General features: G+C 51.7%; 2 protein-coding genes across 5 annotated transcripts in view; both read left to right on the top strand.

Moving 5' to 3' along the window:
• Acsf2 (acyl-CoA synthetase family member 2) overlaps positions 1-2,450 on the top strand; it is a 36,010-nt gene extending 33,560 nt beyond the window's left edge. The window contains exons 13-17 of one of the 4 annotated variants that reach the window (XM_040749533.1): positions 731-872; positions 1,315-1,425; positions 1,585-1,653; positions 1,933-1,994; positions 2,034-2,450. In XM_040749533.1, coding sequence (XP_040605467.1) covers positions 731-872; positions 1,315-1,425; positions 1,585-1,653; positions 1,933-1,983 — 373 coding nt within the window. In that variant the 3' untranslated portion in view covers positions 1,984-1,994; positions 2,034-2,450. Of the gene's footprint in view, positions 1-730; positions 873-1,314; positions 1,426-1,584; positions 1,654-1,932 lie in introns of all 4 variants that reach the window. The other 3 variants (XM_040749532.1, XM_021230517.2, XM_021230518.2) reach the window with 3 other exon arrangements.
• A 6,893-nt stretch (positions 2,451-9,343) lies between these two features.
• Rsad1 (radical S-adenosyl methionine domain containing 1) overlaps positions 9,344-15,462 on the top strand; it is a 6,341-nt gene continuing 222 nt past the window's right edge. The window contains exons 1-9 of the mRNA XM_005075843.4: positions 9,344-9,644; positions 10,005-10,138; positions 10,242-10,446; positions 12,447-12,812; positions 13,010-13,073; positions 13,521-13,668; positions 13,856-13,910; positions 14,600-14,703; positions 14,922-15,462. The exon at positions 14,922-15,462 is cut by the window's right edge and continues 222 nt beyond it. Of these exons, the coding sequence (XP_005075900.1) occupies positions 9,510-9,644; positions 10,005-10,138; positions 10,242-10,446; positions 12,447-12,812; positions 13,010-13,073; positions 13,521-13,668; positions 13,856-13,910; positions 14,600-14,703; positions 14,922-15,039 (1,329 nt within the window). The 5' untranslated portion in view covers positions 9,344-9,509 and the 3' untranslated portion in view covers positions 15,040-15,462. The remainder of the gene's footprint in view (positions 9,645-10,004; positions 10,139-10,241; positions 10,447-12,446; positions 12,813-13,009; positions 13,074-13,520; positions 13,669-13,855; positions 13,911-14,599; positions 14,704-14,921) is intronic.

Here is a 15,462-nt window from a genome sequence, read left to right as displayed (position 1 = left end):
TTGCACCCCCAGAATCCAAGCCAGTTTTTAGTGAATGGTTTACTAGTCAGACACAGGGGCCTCTGCATGAGCAGCGAGAGCTTGTAACTGGTGAGCGTTCTCTCCAGTCCCTAGAATGATTCCTTCCTCCCTTCCTGGAGCTGAGGCCTGAACCCAGGGTCTTGCAAGGCAAATGCTCCACCACTGAGCTAAACCCCACACCCGTGCGTGTGTCGTGTAGTAGGTCTGCACGTTCCCCGTACACACCTGCCACGTGCCAGTGCTGTTCTCAACCTGATGGGTCTGTGGGAAGCAAGATGAGAAGGGGCCTGCCTCTTCCCACGTGTCTGGTGGAAGAAGACAGATAATTTCAGACATCAAAAAAATCAAATGGGGGTCACAGGAGAGGAACTGGTGGCGGCGGAGAAAGAGGATTTTCTTAGACCAGGTCAGAGAAGGCCTCCGGAAACATTTGAGCTGAGACCTAAATGATTAAAAAAGAAGCCATTCATAAAGACAAGCCAATATAGAAATAGGAAGACAGAATAGGATTTTTTTTCCTCTTTCGGCCTAGGCTATAGACTTCAACAGTGTGCTTTTTGTTCCTGCTGGGACTCCTAGGGTCTAGAGCAGTGGGGGGAGGGACACAGTAGATGCTCAATAAATGTTTTGTGACTGAGTGAACAAGAGAGCTAGTGGACTAGCCCACAAAAGCAGAGGTGAGATGTCACAGCTGGGTGTCTCCTTCCAGAGACATTGCCACGATGGATGAGCAGGGCTTCTGCAAGATCGTAGGCCGTTCTAAGGACATGATCATCAGGGGTGGTGAGAACATCTACCCTGCAGAGCTGGAGGATTTCTTTCACAAACACCCCCAGGTGCAGGAAGTGCAGGTGAGGCACCATGAATCCGGTGGTACCCTGGGATTAGCTGATGAATAGGAAGGGGTTTGCCTTGGCTTCCATTGCTGTGCTGAAACACCATGACCAAAAGCATCTAGGGGAGGAAAGGGTCTTATGCTTCCCTATCACAGTCCTGCATCGAAGGGAAGTTGGGGTTGGCATTCAGGAACTGAAGGAGGGCTGCTTACTGGCTTGCTCTGCATGGCATGCTCAGTCTGCTTTTCTATAACACTAGCCCCTCCCACAGTGGGCTGTCTCCTCCCATATCAGTCATCAATCGAGAAAATGCAACATGGGCTTGCCCAAAGGTCAACCTGCTGGGGACATTTTCCTACTGGAGGTTCTCTCTTTCCAAATTAGCCTGTGTCAAGTTGACACTAAAAATTAGCCGACCCAGGATTGCAGTGTGGTATTTGTCCTTGACCTTGGATAGGTGGTGGGGGTGAAGGACCAGCGGATGGGGGAGGAAATCTGTGCTTGCATCCGGCTGAAGAGTGGGGAGACCACCACAGAGGAAGAGATCAAAGCTTTCTGCAAAGGGAAGGTGGGACCCCCCAACCACCCTCACTTACTCACCTACTTCTCCTTGTCAGTCATCCCTGGTAGGGGTGGAGGGGGAGGGTGTTGCCGAAGGACCCAGTTCCCCAGCCAAAAGAGTGCTCTGATCTAGCCCAGCCTCACGCATTCCCCCTCCGGTCTGCAGATCTCCCACTTCAAGATTCCCCGATACATCGTGTTTGTTGACGACTATCCTCTCACCATCTCAGGAAAGGTGTGTAAGGTGGAGGAGACTGGAGATGGGCGGGCGGGGCAGTGTGGGGTCTGGTGGGCCTCGTTGCAGAAGGCCAAGTGTTCCCACTGTTCCTCCCTCAACAGTGGGCTGGTGGGACGGTGTCAGGAGGAGGGCGGAAAAAGTCACCTCATCCCGGTTTGCCCTGGGCGTTCATGGGTTTAGTACTTTCCCCCTTTCTCCGTCATTCCCAGGCAAATAAAGTATGGTTGGTTGCCATGGCACCAGAGCAGCAGACTCTCACTCTTGTCTTTCTTCTAGATCCAGAAATTCAGACTCCGAGAGCAGATGGAGCAACATCTAAAACTGTGAAGCAAAGGAGAGTCCTCCCAGAGCCCCTCAGGCCTCCCACACAAAGGAGGGTCCTCCCAGAGCCCCTCAGGCCTCCCACACAAAGGAGGGTCCTCCCAGAGCCCCTCAGGCCTCCCACACAAAGGAGGGTCCTCCCAGAGCCCCTCAGGCCTCCCACACAAAGGAGGGTCCTCCCAGAGCCCCTCAGGCCTCCCACACAAAGGAGGGTCCTCCCAGAGCCCCTCAGGCCTCCCACACAAAGGAGGGTCCTCCCAGAGCCCCTCAGGCCTCCCAGACAAAGGAGGGTCCTCCCAGAGCCCCTCAGGCCTCCCACACAAAGGAGGGCCCTCTTGGCCTTTGTCAGCCTGTCCAGGCCCTCCTCAGCCTTCCCACACAAAGGAGGGTCCTCCCAGCTCTCTCTGTCTCTCCTGAGCCCTCCTCATGCCCCTTGTCATCTTTGTGACTTGACATAAAGAGTTCCCAGTTTGGCCAGTGTCTGGGTGATGTGCTCTCTGAAGCTCCTATGGGGTGGAAAAGGGAAGAGATAGGGAGGGAGCCAGCTCCTTCAGACCTTGTGTCCTCCAGGCCCTTTGCTGTCCATTAGCTACTGAATTTAAGCCTCATTTTGTTCCCTTGAAATTCCAAGACCTTTCTTTATCTTTTCTTTCTTTCTGTGTGTGCACGCAGACACGTGTACATGTGTTTCTTTGAGACAGGGTCTCACTGGGTAGCCCTGGTTGTACTGGTATTCACTATATAGAGCAGGCTGGTTTTGAACTCATAGGGATCTCACTCTACCCCTGGAGTGCTGGGATCCAAGTCGTGTGCCACCGTACCTGCCTCCATTTTTGTTTTTGGTAAGCTTCACTCATTTCATCGTTTCTCAAATTGTTGCCATAGACTAGTCCACAGATTAAGTGTTGCTGTGTCCCTGCCCCCAGTGCTTGGAATCTTAAAGCCCCTCACATGCTGGATAAGGACTTTTCCACCGACCTACACTCCCGGCCCAGTAAGGACTCAGTTTGTTGTTGTTTTTTGTTTTTGTTTTTTTTTTTTTGAAATAACAGATTTGAGTGCTTAAGAGGACTTGCTCCTCCTCAGGGGATTTTTTTGTCTGATTCTGAGCATCCACATTTGGCAGCTCACAGCCACCTCCAACTCCAGCTCCACAGAATTGCATGCCCTCTTCTGGCCTATGAGGGCACTCCTCACCCCAACACGTGGTATATATACTACACAGACACAAGCAAATTAACAAAAACCCGTCAGTCAACTAACAGCTCTACTGAGCTATAGCTCACATCCTATCCAGCTCACCCACTTTAAGGCAGGTTTCCCCCAGCATTTTTATATCTGCATATAAGTATAACCATCACCAAACCCAACCTTTAACACTGCCATCGCCTCGCAAGAGATTCTGCAGGGGCTGGAGAGAGGGATCAGTGTTAAGAGCACTGGCTGCTCTTACAGAGGACCTGGGCTTGTTTTCCAGCACTCACAGGCATCCGTAATTCCAGTTCCTCTTCTGACCTCTGGGTTACATGGTGTGCACACAATGTACGGGCACATAGGAACAAAAACACTTGTATACATTAAAGTGGTTGGGTTACTTTTACTTTATGCGTATGAGTGTTTTGCCTGCACACATGTTAGCATACCTCGTGCATGCCTGGTGCCCTCAGAGGTCAGAAGAAGGTGTTGGCTCTCCTGGAAGAGGAGTTGCAAATGATTATAAAACTCCATGTGGGTGCTGGAAACTGAATTCAGGTCCTCTTCAAGAACAAGTGCTCTTAAACACTGAACATCTCTCCTGTTCCAAATACATCTAAGAAGAGGGGGGGAGGAGGAAGAGGGGGAAGAGGAGGAAGAGGAGAAAAGAAGAAGAAGAAGAAGAAGAAGAAGAAGAAGAAGAAGAAGAAGAAGAAGAAGAAGGAAGGAAGGAAGGAAGGAAGGAAGGAAGGAAGGAAGGAAGGAGAAAGAAAGACAGACAGACAGACTTACAGACTTGCTGGGTATGGAGACACATGTTTTTATTCCACTATTTTGAAGACAGAAGCAAGGTGGTTGCTGCAAGTTCAAGGCTAGCCTTGGCACATACATAATGACCTTTGAAAAAGCAAAACAACAACCAAAACAAGTTCAAAAACAGAAAGAAAGAAAGAAAACATATTTATCATTCTTTATCTTTGTCAACCAACCCACTTTTTATTTTATTCTATACTTTGTGATTGATGGACCTGGGATTTTTCTAATGAACAGATTCTGCTTCAAAAAAACAAAAAACAAAACAAAACAGCAATAGAAAAGCAGAATGGTTTAGAACATGAAACAAGACCAGGGATGAAGGTCAGTGGCCTGCCTGTGAATAGCTAATCTTCATGGTTCTTGGCAGGTCACTTATCCAAAAAGGGTGGTGGCATTGGCATGGTCTTAAGGTAGTGTTCTATGCTCTGACGCCCAAAGGTCAGCCACTGGATACTGGAATAGGCCAAAACAGATCAAGGGTTTCAGTGAAAGCAAACATCAGGCCCCAGAAAAGTAGTGTAGACAACAGTGACTGCTACTCAGAGTGCCATCTATAGCAAAGTTATTGGGAAACAAATGACTAATATTATTTGGATATGTGGCCCAAAAGTTAGTGGGATTTTTTTCCCTTTGTAGTGAGGCTGGGATCCAGGACTTCAAGCATGCTTAGGCTACATCTTCAGTCTCATTGACTGTTTGTGGCAGGGTCTCATGCAGTAAGCTAGTCTCAGTCTCCTTGTGGACTTCAGGATGACTTCTTAAACCCTGGATCCTCCTGCCGCCTCCACTTCCCAAGTGCTACAAGGATGGGCGTGTGCCACTGTACAGGGCTCCCAACGATCTACTTATTAGTTTTATTCATTTTTAAATATCTGTTTAATGGGGGTGAGTGTTGGTGAAGACAGCATGCATGTAGGGTCAGAGCCCCACCTGCTGGAGTCCATTCTTTATGTGGGTCTGGGGATCAAACTCGAGGCTTGCATCATTGGACGGCAAATAGTTTTACCCTCTGAACCATTTCGCTGATCCATTTTAAAGTTGAGTAAATTCGGGCAACTAAAATCAAGTGAAGCTTGACTGGGATTTCGTCAGTTTCCCTCTCAACTCCAGTTCCCACTTGGAAGAGAAAGGAATGCCCCCATCTGCAGCTCTGAGCTCCCTGCAGGGAGTGCCCTGTCTGCAGTTCTGAGCTCCCTGCAGGGACTGCCCCATCTGCAGCTCTGAGCTCCCTGCAGGGACTGCCCCATCTGCAGCTCTGAGCTCCCTGCAGGAATTGCCCCTGTCTGCAGCTCTGAGTTCCCTGCAGGGACTGCCCTGTCTGCAGTTCTGAGCTCCCTGCAGGGACTGCCCCGTCTGCAGCTCTGAGCTCCCTGCAGGAATTGCCCCTGTCTGCAGCTCTGAGTTTCCTGCAGGGACTGCCCCATCTGCAGCTCTGAGTTCCCTGCAGGGACTGCCCCATCTGCAGCTCTGAGTTCCCTGCAGGGATTGCCCCATCTGCAGCTCTGAGTTCCCTGCAGGGACTGCCCCATCTGCAGCTCTGAGCTCCCTGCAGGGACTGCCCCATCTGCAGTTCTGAGTTCCCTGCAGGGACTGCCCCTGTCTGCAGCTCTGAGTTTCCTGCAGGGACTGCCTCATCTGCAGCTCTGAGTTCCCTGCAGGGACTGCCCCATCTGCAGTTCTGAGTTCCCTGCAGGGACTGCCCTGTCTGCAGTTCTGAGCTCCCTGCAGGGACTGCCCCATCTGCAGCTCTGAGCTCCCTGCAGGGACTGCCCCATCTGCAGTTCTGAGCTCCCTGCAGGGACTGCCCCTGTCTGCAGCTCTGAGTTTCCTGCAGGGACTGCCTCATCTGCAGCTCTGAGTTCCCTGCAGGGACTGCCCCATCTGCAGCTCTGAGCTCCCTGCAGGGACTGCCCCGTCTGCAGTTCTGAGCTCCCTGCAGGGACTGCCCCGTCTGCAGCTCTGAGCTCCCTGCAGGGACTGCCCCATCTGCAGCTCTGAGTTCCCTGCAGGGACTGCCCCATCTGCAGTTCTGAGTTTCCTGCAGGGACTGCCCCGTCTGCAGTTCTGAGCTCCCTGCAGGGACTGCCCCATCTGCAGCTCTGAGTTCCCTGCAGGGACTGCCCTGTCTGCAGCTCTGAGCTCCCTGCAGGGACTGCCCCATCTGCAGCTCTGAGTTCCCTGCATGCTGCCTCAGCACCAGCACCTCCTTACTGCTGAAGAGCTGAGTGTTGTGTTTAAGTCCCTCTTAAGGACCAGGCACCGTTCCAGATGCTTTCACATCCATCCTCTCTTGAAAGCTTCCTGGCAGCCCCTCTAGGTAAGCATCAGTCCACTTCACAGAGGTGACCCCCCAAACAGGGAGATCGGCTTTCTTGTCCAAGAACATGAAACCACATGGCGGGTTAAGAAAATCTCCCCCACACTTCAATTCTCCCTGACTTGTGGTTTCTTTCTTTCCATTCCTCCTCTGTCTCCCACTTTTTGCACAACAGAAACCCAGGCTGACCTTTAATTCTTGGTAATCCCCTGTCTCAACCTCCCAGATGTTGAGATTACAGTTGTCTGTCCCTATTCCTGGCAGATGCTGTGTTCTTTCTGTTATTGGACCAGACACTAAGGTTATCTAGAGATCTCTGTAAGTTCAAGGCCAGCTTGGTCTACATAGTGAGACCATTTTGAAAAATCAACAGCAGCAACAAAACTCCCCAAAACAACAACAAAAACAGAATCTGTATATGAAAAAGCAGAATTTATGAACATGCATGTTTTGTTTTAGATGCACACAGTTGATGTGATCACTAACATTGGCTAAAGGAAAGTTAATAATTAATCTTAGTGTCTACCCATCTGTGCTTGGCATCCCTTTCTGCTTTAAAAAATTCATAAAAGGCCGGGCGTTGGTGGCGCACGCCTTTAATCCCAGCACTCGGGAGGCAGAGGCAGGCAGATCTCTGTGAGTTCGAGGCCAGCCTGGTCTACAGAGCGAGTGCCAGGACAGCCTCCAAAACTACACAGAGAAACCCTGTCTCGAAAAAACCAAAAAAAAAATTCATAAAAGAGGACCAGTGAGAGAGGGCTCTGTGGGTCAGATACTTATCACCAAACCTAATGCACTGAGTTTGATCTCTGGGACCCACAGAGTCGAGACAGAGAGCTCACTTCTTTGACAGGGAAGACAACTTCCTTGGTTTGCCTTCTGCTCTTCACATAAGCCCTGTGGTGTGCGTGTCCACACACACACACACACACACACACACACAAGTGAGGAATGCATAAATGCCCACATGTAGGGTTAATAGCAAGATGACAGCTAAGAGATTTAGAACCGCCGTTTCTCAAGCCAGCTTTCTTCTCCCAACACTGTATGTCTCCCGGGCCATTAGTTTCATTGATAGAAAATGTGAATCTCCTACACCCAGCTGTCTGAAGTGGGCTCATTTTGCACTGGTCATCACCTTGCCTGGATCCTATAGACAGAACATTCAGTCATGTTACATGAAGCATGTGTATCACGTAAATTCAGCAGAGGAGAAAAGAGGACTGGACTCACTGAAGCCGGTACCCCAGGCTCAGGAGAGCTGCCCGGTGTGGATGGAGTCTTGTCGGTGTGTGCCCCTCTCGCACTGCAGCCAAATGATGGGGAATGGGCCGCCCTGAGTTGTATGCTCTAGGACCACATACTGTTGGGCTAAAGCACTGAAAGATACCCTTTTCTAGAGGGAACAAGGACAGGGAGCTTGGCCTGTTCCGTCCTGTCCCTCCTGGATGCTGCACACCCAGAATGTTACCTTCCTGACGATCTAGAAAAGGAGGTGAGAACGGCTTTGCAATGAGGGACTCCAAAGCCCATGATCCTTCCATTCTGGCGGACAGTCCCTCCAAGCCTCTCCCACGTGTCCTGCCCATCCTGCACACACCGTCTCTGCCACATCTTCTGTCAGATGACAGTCTGACCCAGAGACCACAGCCCACTCTTTGGAATCCTTTTCTTTTTCTCTTTTCTGCCTTTCTCTCTCTCTTCTTTTCTTTCTTTTTTTTTTTTTTTAGTGTCACGTGTTTGGGCATTTGCCTGCATATGTCTGTGCATCACATGCATGAAGTGCTGAGGAAGTCTGGGTCTGACTGAGTTACGGATGCTTGTGAGCCACAGTGTGGGTGCTGGGTTCTCTGGAAAAGCAGCTAACGAGTGCACCATCTCTCCAGCCCCTCTTCCTTCTCTTGAAACATCATCTCATAGAGCCTGGCCTGGGCTCAAGCTCCCTATGTAGCCAAAGATAACCTTGAATTTCTGATTCTCCTGCCTTTTACCTCCTAAATTTTAGGATTATAGGGCTGTGCTGCCTGCCACACATGGTTTTCTTTTCTTTCTTTTTTAAAAATAATTTATTTATTTTTATTTTATATGCGTTGATGTTTTGCCTGCCTATATGTCTGTGTGAGGATGCCAGATCTCCTGGAACTGGAGTTACAGACAGCTTTGAGCTGCCATGTGGTTGCTGGGAATAGAACTCAGAACCTGTGGAAGAGCAGCCAGTGCTCTTAACCACTGAGCCATCTCTCCAGCCCCTTTTCTTTCTTTTTTAAAACAAAATTTTTACTTAATTAAAAAGAATGCTTTGAGGGGGCTGGAGAGATGGCTCAGAGGTTAAGAGCACTGGCTGCTCTTCCAGAGGGCCTGAGTTCAATTCCCAGCAACCATATGGTGGCTCACAACCATCTGTAATGAGATCTGGTGCCCTCTTCTGGCGTGCAGGCAGAACATTGTATACATATTAATAAATAAATAAAATCTTTTAAAAAAGAATGCTTTGAGTATTTTGCCTGCATGCGTGTCTGTGTACTGTATGCGTGCTATAATTATTTATTTTATTGTGTGTGTATGTTGTGTGCACACCTGAGTTTGGTAGCCGAAACCTGTGGAGGTCAAAGGACCACTCTGTGGAGCAAGGATCTCTCCCGACACATATTTGTGTGTTCCAGGGACCATTCAGGTTAGCTGTCTGTTCCTTGCTGTGCCGTGATGTCTATACCCTCGCTACCTGTTTCTTTGAGATAGGCTCTGAGCACAGATTGGGGCTTGGGGGGACGACAGACACATAGGTGCCTAAAATCAGATCATAGTCTGACGGGAGTGACAAGCCAAGTCAAGAGTCAATTCACAGACCTATGTCTCCCCGCGTTCAGATCGCAGCTAGCTACACAACATTGTAAGTTACATGGGTCATGAAAGTCGCCCCAGCACAGATTGCCAAAAGGCCCGCATTCCACTCCACGTCCTTGGCAAAGGGCAGACAGACTGCGTCCTTGTGAAAAAATAGTCTGTCAGTACGGCAGTGTCCGGCAGGTGGCGCCGCAGACCAGAGGCCCAGGGCTCTCTAGCCGCGCCGGGAGAGGCAATTCGAGGTCGCGCAGACCCTCTGACTTCCGCCTGGGCGACCCACGCGACCCAGCCCAGGGCACACCCTTGCGCCCTGGCGTGCTGTGGCGGTCTCGGATCCCTGCCTTCTGACGCCTTGCTCGCCATGGTTCCCTCCCGGGTTCGGGTCGGTAGATGGGTGGCCGCGGCCCGGGCGGCCCAGAAGCGCCCTCGTGTGGACAGCCTGGAACAGCCTCGGAGTTCTGAGTCTGCGAGCACGCGCGCGGCGCTCTACGTACACGTGAGTGGGCGTGGGAGAGCAGAAGGAGGCGGTGGCCGTGGCTGGCGCTTGTCCAGCTGTTTTTAGTCCAATTGCACTCTTTGCGTGCCCCAACATCATATCTGGCATAGCGTCTGTCCCCCATGTCCTACACTACCGAAAAGAGTCTTGGGCCAAAGTCCTCGAGTCTGGTGCTCACCAGCTGGGCGACCCTTTGGAATCTGTTTTGTTATACTGGGGTGGGCATAGTAATCTCAGCGCCACCTGCCTAGGGGCTGACCAACCACAGAAAGGAAATGGGAGTGTATGAGATAAATCTTGAAAGTGGCTTGGGCAGCCCAGAGTCCCTCCTAAGCTCGCACACACACTCCCTGTCCCCAGTGGCCTTATTGCGAGAAGCGCTGCAGCTACTGCAACTTCAATAAGTACATCCCCCGTGGCGTGGAGGAGGGGGCCTTGCGGAACTGCCTGGTGACTGAGGCGCGGACGCTGCTGCGGCTCAGTGGGGTGCAAAGGTCGGTGTTCGGGACAATAGACTAGGTCTTGGGGGAAAGGACATGACAGGTGGGTGTCCTCTGGGGCCTCCTCAGTTTTTATCGCCCCATCCTCTTCCTCCAGGGTGGAGTCTGTGTTCTTTGGTGGGGGAACCCCGAGTCTGGCCAGTCCTCACACTCTGGCTGCTGTCCTGGAGGCCGTGGCGCAGGAAGTCCATTTGCCTGCAGATTCGGAAGTCACATTGGAGGCTAACCCTACTTCAGCCCCAGGTTCCAGGCTGGCAGCGTTTGGAGCAGCAGGAGTCAACAGGTTGTCCATTGGTCTGCAGGTGACTCATCTCACCCACCCAGACCCTTAGGTGGCATTCAGTCATAGGGAAAACATTTCTGGGTACCAGGTCTAGTACACAGTAGACCCTTTTTTAAAAGCTGTTTTGTCTGTTGCTATACTGGCCTAGACATTTCCTGAGGCAGGCTTTGGCATCATCGTCATTGTTGTTTTGAGACACCATACCCTGTAGCTCAGGCTAGCCTCAAATTTGATATGCAGCCAAGGATGACCTTGAGCTCCTGATTCTTCTGCCTCCATCTTCTTAGTATTAGGATTTCAGGCATGTGCGACCATGCCCACTTTATGTGGTGCTGGGGATGGAACCTCGGGTATGCTAGGCAAGCACTCTACAAACTGAGCTATATCACCAGTCCTTATGAATATTATTATTACTTGAGACCAGACCTCACACTGTAGCTCCGGTTGGCCTCATACTCGCAGCAATCCCCCTGCCCCAGCCTTCCAGCTATCAGTATTACAGGCACAAGGCCCAGCTAGTTAACCCTTTTATATTCCGGGCACTTAACATAGCACCTGCCATGTAGCAGGTGCTTCAGAGTGTGGGCGCTTGATGGGGAGATGGCTCAGTGGTTAGAGCCTTTGCTGTGCAAGTATGGACTAAAGTTTGGATCCCCAACACCCACACAAATGCTAAGTGGGTATGGCTGTCTGCCTGTAGTTCCAGCACTTGGAGACACCGATAAAGGAGTCCTCCTCCCCCTCCACTAATGCCGGCTAGCCAAACTTAACCGTATCAGCTAATTGTGGCTTTGATTCAGTGAATAAGGTAGCAAAAAAGTAAGGGTTAGGCTCACACACACACACACACACACACGTGTGAACACTTACACACACAGGCACACTACACACATACTGACATCAATGACAGGAAGGAAGGGTTAGGCTCACACACAGGTGTGAACACTTACACACACAGGCACACTACACACATACCGACATCAATGACAGGAAGGAAGGGTTAGGCTCACACACACACACGTGTGAACACTTACACACACAGGCACACTACATACATACTGACGTCAATGACAGGAAGGAAGGAAGGAGCAGGCTTGTTGTATGATTGGAGATGAATGCAGGCCAGCAGCCAGATCACAGTGCGGTAAATACCGCCTGAGGGGCACCCAGCCTGATGAAATCCTGGAAGCCTTCCTGGAGGAAGTGACTGGTGTGTGAATGAGACAGACAGGTGTGCACCTGCTAAGGGGGTGTGGGAGGAAAGGGCACAGGATGCGGAAGAAGCTTGCATGTTTTGGGGGAGCTGTGTCATTCCCTGTGACTGGAGAGACTGGAGACAAGGCTGCCAAGCAGGACTGGAAGCCTTCAGATCTCGTGCGGGTTTGGGGTTTCTCCCATGGGGAGCCTCTGAAGATGTGTTTCTGAGTCAGGAGAAGTCTCTGCTAGGTTGGGCTCTGATGTTTCTGTGTCCAGTATTGCTATACCGACTATCCCCATTTGCCATAGGTTTGGGGGATAGATTCATCATGTCTGGATGTTCTTGTTCAAAATGCTTCCTTTTAGTTTTTTTTTCTTCTCTTTTTATAAAGACAAGGTTTTATATCCCGCTGAGGCCAGCTTTGAACTCTCGGTCCTCCTGCCTCCCCCTCCCCGGGTACTGGGTTTACAGACATGCACCACCACGCCTGGCTTCTAATTATGAGGAAACTTCAGGGAAATCTAAATTTAGAGACCCTTGGGTCTGGATGTGGTGATACACAATTGTTATCTCACCAGGCAAGAGGCTGAGGCAGGAGGATTGCCATGAGTTCAGAACCAGCCTCCTCCTATCTCAAAAGGAAACAAAACAGGAGAGAGTTACAGGGCTTAAACGCACCCTTCATTGAGGAGTAGCTCTGGGTACTAAGGCCCTGACCACTCTGCGTTCTCACTCCCTGCTGGCGTTGTGTGTCCCTCACATCTGTGCCCCAAATGAGGCTGAGCGTTGCTGCCTCGTTACACCCGACCCTCTCTCCCCAGTCCCTGGATGACACGGAGCTGCAGCTGCTGGGACGGACTCACTCGGCCAGCGATGCTTTGCAGACTCTGGCGGCAGCCAGGCGCCTTTTCCCTGGCAGGGTATCCGTGGATTTGATGCTAGGGCTGCCGGCGCAAAAGGTGGAGCCGTGGCTTCAACAACTCCAGAAACTGCTGAACCTCTGTGATGACCACGTCTCCCTCTACCAGCTGACCCTGGAGCGGGGCACCTCACTCTTTGCCCAGGTGCAGCAGGGCACCCTCCCAGCCCCTGACCCGGACCTGGCTGCTGAGATGTATCAGCAGGGCAGGACGGTCCTTCGAGACGCTGGCTTTCGCCAGTATGAGGTCTCCAACTTTGCACGGAACGTGAGTGCTGGGCCGATGGCTGGAGGTACAGGATCAGCGGGCTGAGATGTAACCCGGGGACCCAGGCCTTCCGAAGGGAGGGGTTCCCGTTGGGTGCTCTGAGATCTGAGGTGGTGGATACTCTGTTCTCATCGGAAGCCCTTAACAGAAGCCAGCGTCGCCTCCTTCTGTGCTGAGAATTCCCTCCCTTCCCACAGGGGGCGCTCAGTACCCACAACCGGACTTACTGGCAGTGCGGTCAGTACCTTGGCATTGGGCCTGGTGAGTCGATTGTGAACAACCGAAAGCATGATTCAGGACAGGAACATTCTGGTTGTGTGAACTTGGATTGCTCATTTAACCACTCGGGGCCTGTATTTCCTCATGCAAAGCACACAGGACCTTTCGATAGAACCGCGGAGTGGAAGTCTTCCGGCCGTTGCAGCCTGGTGCCATGGTTCTGAGTGTGGTGTAGATCAGAAGCCCCTAGGAGCTTGTTGTAACCCAGAACGCTGGCCAGGCCCTCCCTCCAGGACTTCTCATGGGCAGGGCTGGAGCAGGGCCTGAGGATTTACATTTATAGTGGTTGCTTCGGGGGCCACCCTTTGAATAGGCCCTGATTTCAATCTGCTAACTCACCATGTTAACGAATACTAACGTGTGTGTGTGTGTGTGTGTGTGTGTGTGTGTGTGTGTGTGTGTGTGATGGTTGTTTATTGATATTGTCAGGAGCCCATGGACAGTTTGTGCCCCGGGGAGCTGGAGGCCACACCCGGGAAGCACGGATCCAGACGCTGGAGCCAGACAACTGGATGAAAGAGGTGATGCTGTGTGGCCATGGCACGCGGAAGTGTGTCCCCCTGAGCGAGCTGGAGCTGTGAGTACCTGAGTGTACAGGGCTCCTCACCCAGGCTCTCCCGCACCCCAGAAGCCCCTCCATGCTCTTACGTCTTTATTGCCTGCTCTGCCCCTCCCACGCTGACCAAACCACACGAGTTCTCAATCGCATTTCAGCATTGGGTTTAAACACGAATCTCTAAGATCCCATGGGGATTTTTTTTCAGGTTGGAGGAGGTTTTGGCTATGGGACTGCGCACTGATGAGGGAGTCACCCATCAGGTAAGGGACCGGGGGTTCTTAGATTCATCAGCTCCTCCTAAGAGTCAGACTCAATCACTTCCCAGACCCTACTCTCTCCATCCTCAACCCAGACAGCTGGGGGTTAGACCCGGACAGCTGAAACCTGACCAGAAGCAGTAGGCAGTGTTGTATAATGGTTAGAACCATAGACTAGAGTCTTGGTTCTGTTTTGGTTTTGATTTTTTGAGACAGGGTTTCTCTGTGTAGTCCTGGCTATTCTGGAGCTCACTTTGTAGAGCAGGCTGGCCTTGAACTCGGAGAGATCCACCTGCCTCTGCCTCCTGAGTGCTGGCATTAAAAGCATGTGCTACCACACCTGTCCCCCGTATGCTCTTAAATACACTGAAACTGCAGGTGGAAAGTGTAACAGATAATGACATCAGATTCAGAGTTACTGTGGATGAAGGTTTGGTGGTGAAGCCCCGGCACTGCCGCTGCCCGTTTGAGGGGACAGCAGGAGAGAGTAGAAGAGACTTGTCCCCACCGGAAGCAGGGTTTGATCCTCCACATGTAATAAGAATGAAAGTGCCCATTTTCCTGCTGGCCCACTGGCCTGTCCCGCCTGGTGTTCATTGCTCAGACACCGCACTGGACTTCCCCGGGCCCCTTTCTGTACCCAGCCACTGGCCCTCAGCCAGCGCGTTGCCCTGGGTCTTCTGGTTTCCTAGCACTGGCAGCGGTTCGAGCCCCCGCTGACCCTGTGGGACGTGTTCGGAGCGAGCGGGGAGGTGAAGGAGCTGCTGGCACGGGGTCTTTTGCTGCTGGACCACAGGTGTGTTGGGGGTGTTGTGGGAACCCCGGGAGTCCTGAGTACAGATTTAGGCCTGGGAGAGCTACCATGATGTGTGTGCCTCATTGGATGTGCCCCTCTTCAAAGTGGCAGAAACGAGAAAGACCAGGAGAGAGGGTCTGTGTGGTCCCGCGGGTGCATGGGCAGGAATGGGCTTTAGAGTGGCGGGAAGAGTCACACCCAGGCCTCTCGGTTTCCAGGGGTCTCCGGTGTTCCTGGGAGGGTCTGGCTGTGCTGGACTCACTGCTGCTGACCCTCCTGCCTCAACTCCAGGAGGCCTGGCAGCACAGGACTCCCTCACCCGTGTCAGGAGGATGACCAGCTCTTCCTGCATCGTGGGACAGCACCAGCTGGACTTGGAAGGCTGGGCCAGCATGGTGGGCATCCCTCCTCTGCCTACAAGTACCTCTCTGTTTAAGTCCTTACTGCTTGACTCTTGATATCCCCATGGGGATGACTGTGGTGAATCGGAAGAAAGGACATCCCTGGTGTGGGAACTGGTATCCCACTCAACATCCCAGGGGCCACAGCTCAGTATGTGTTCCCTGACTGGGATGCACTCATCACACACTGGATTTTGTTGGCAATATTTGGAAATCATTCTGCAGGAAACCTCCCTCATTCTGGAGTAAAGCCCTGAGTTAGCTTGTATGATTCAGTAGAACTGAATCCCCTCCAGGTGTCCTAAACAAGATAAAACACAGGAATGGCATATTCACAAAACCATTTAAGATGCTGGAG

Source organism: Mesocricetus auratus, unplaced genomic scaffold (genome assembly GCF_017639785.1).
Source record: "Mesocricetus auratus isolate SY011 unplaced genomic scaffold, BCM_Maur_2.0 Super-Scaffold_100007, whole genome shotgun sequence".
NCBI classification, from domain to species: domain Eukaryota; kingdom Metazoa; phylum Chordata; class Mammalia; order Rodentia; family Cricetidae; genus Mesocricetus; species Mesocricetus auratus.
Note: the sequence above shows the minus strand (reverse complement) of the source record. Positions and strands in the feature narration are given on the sequence as shown.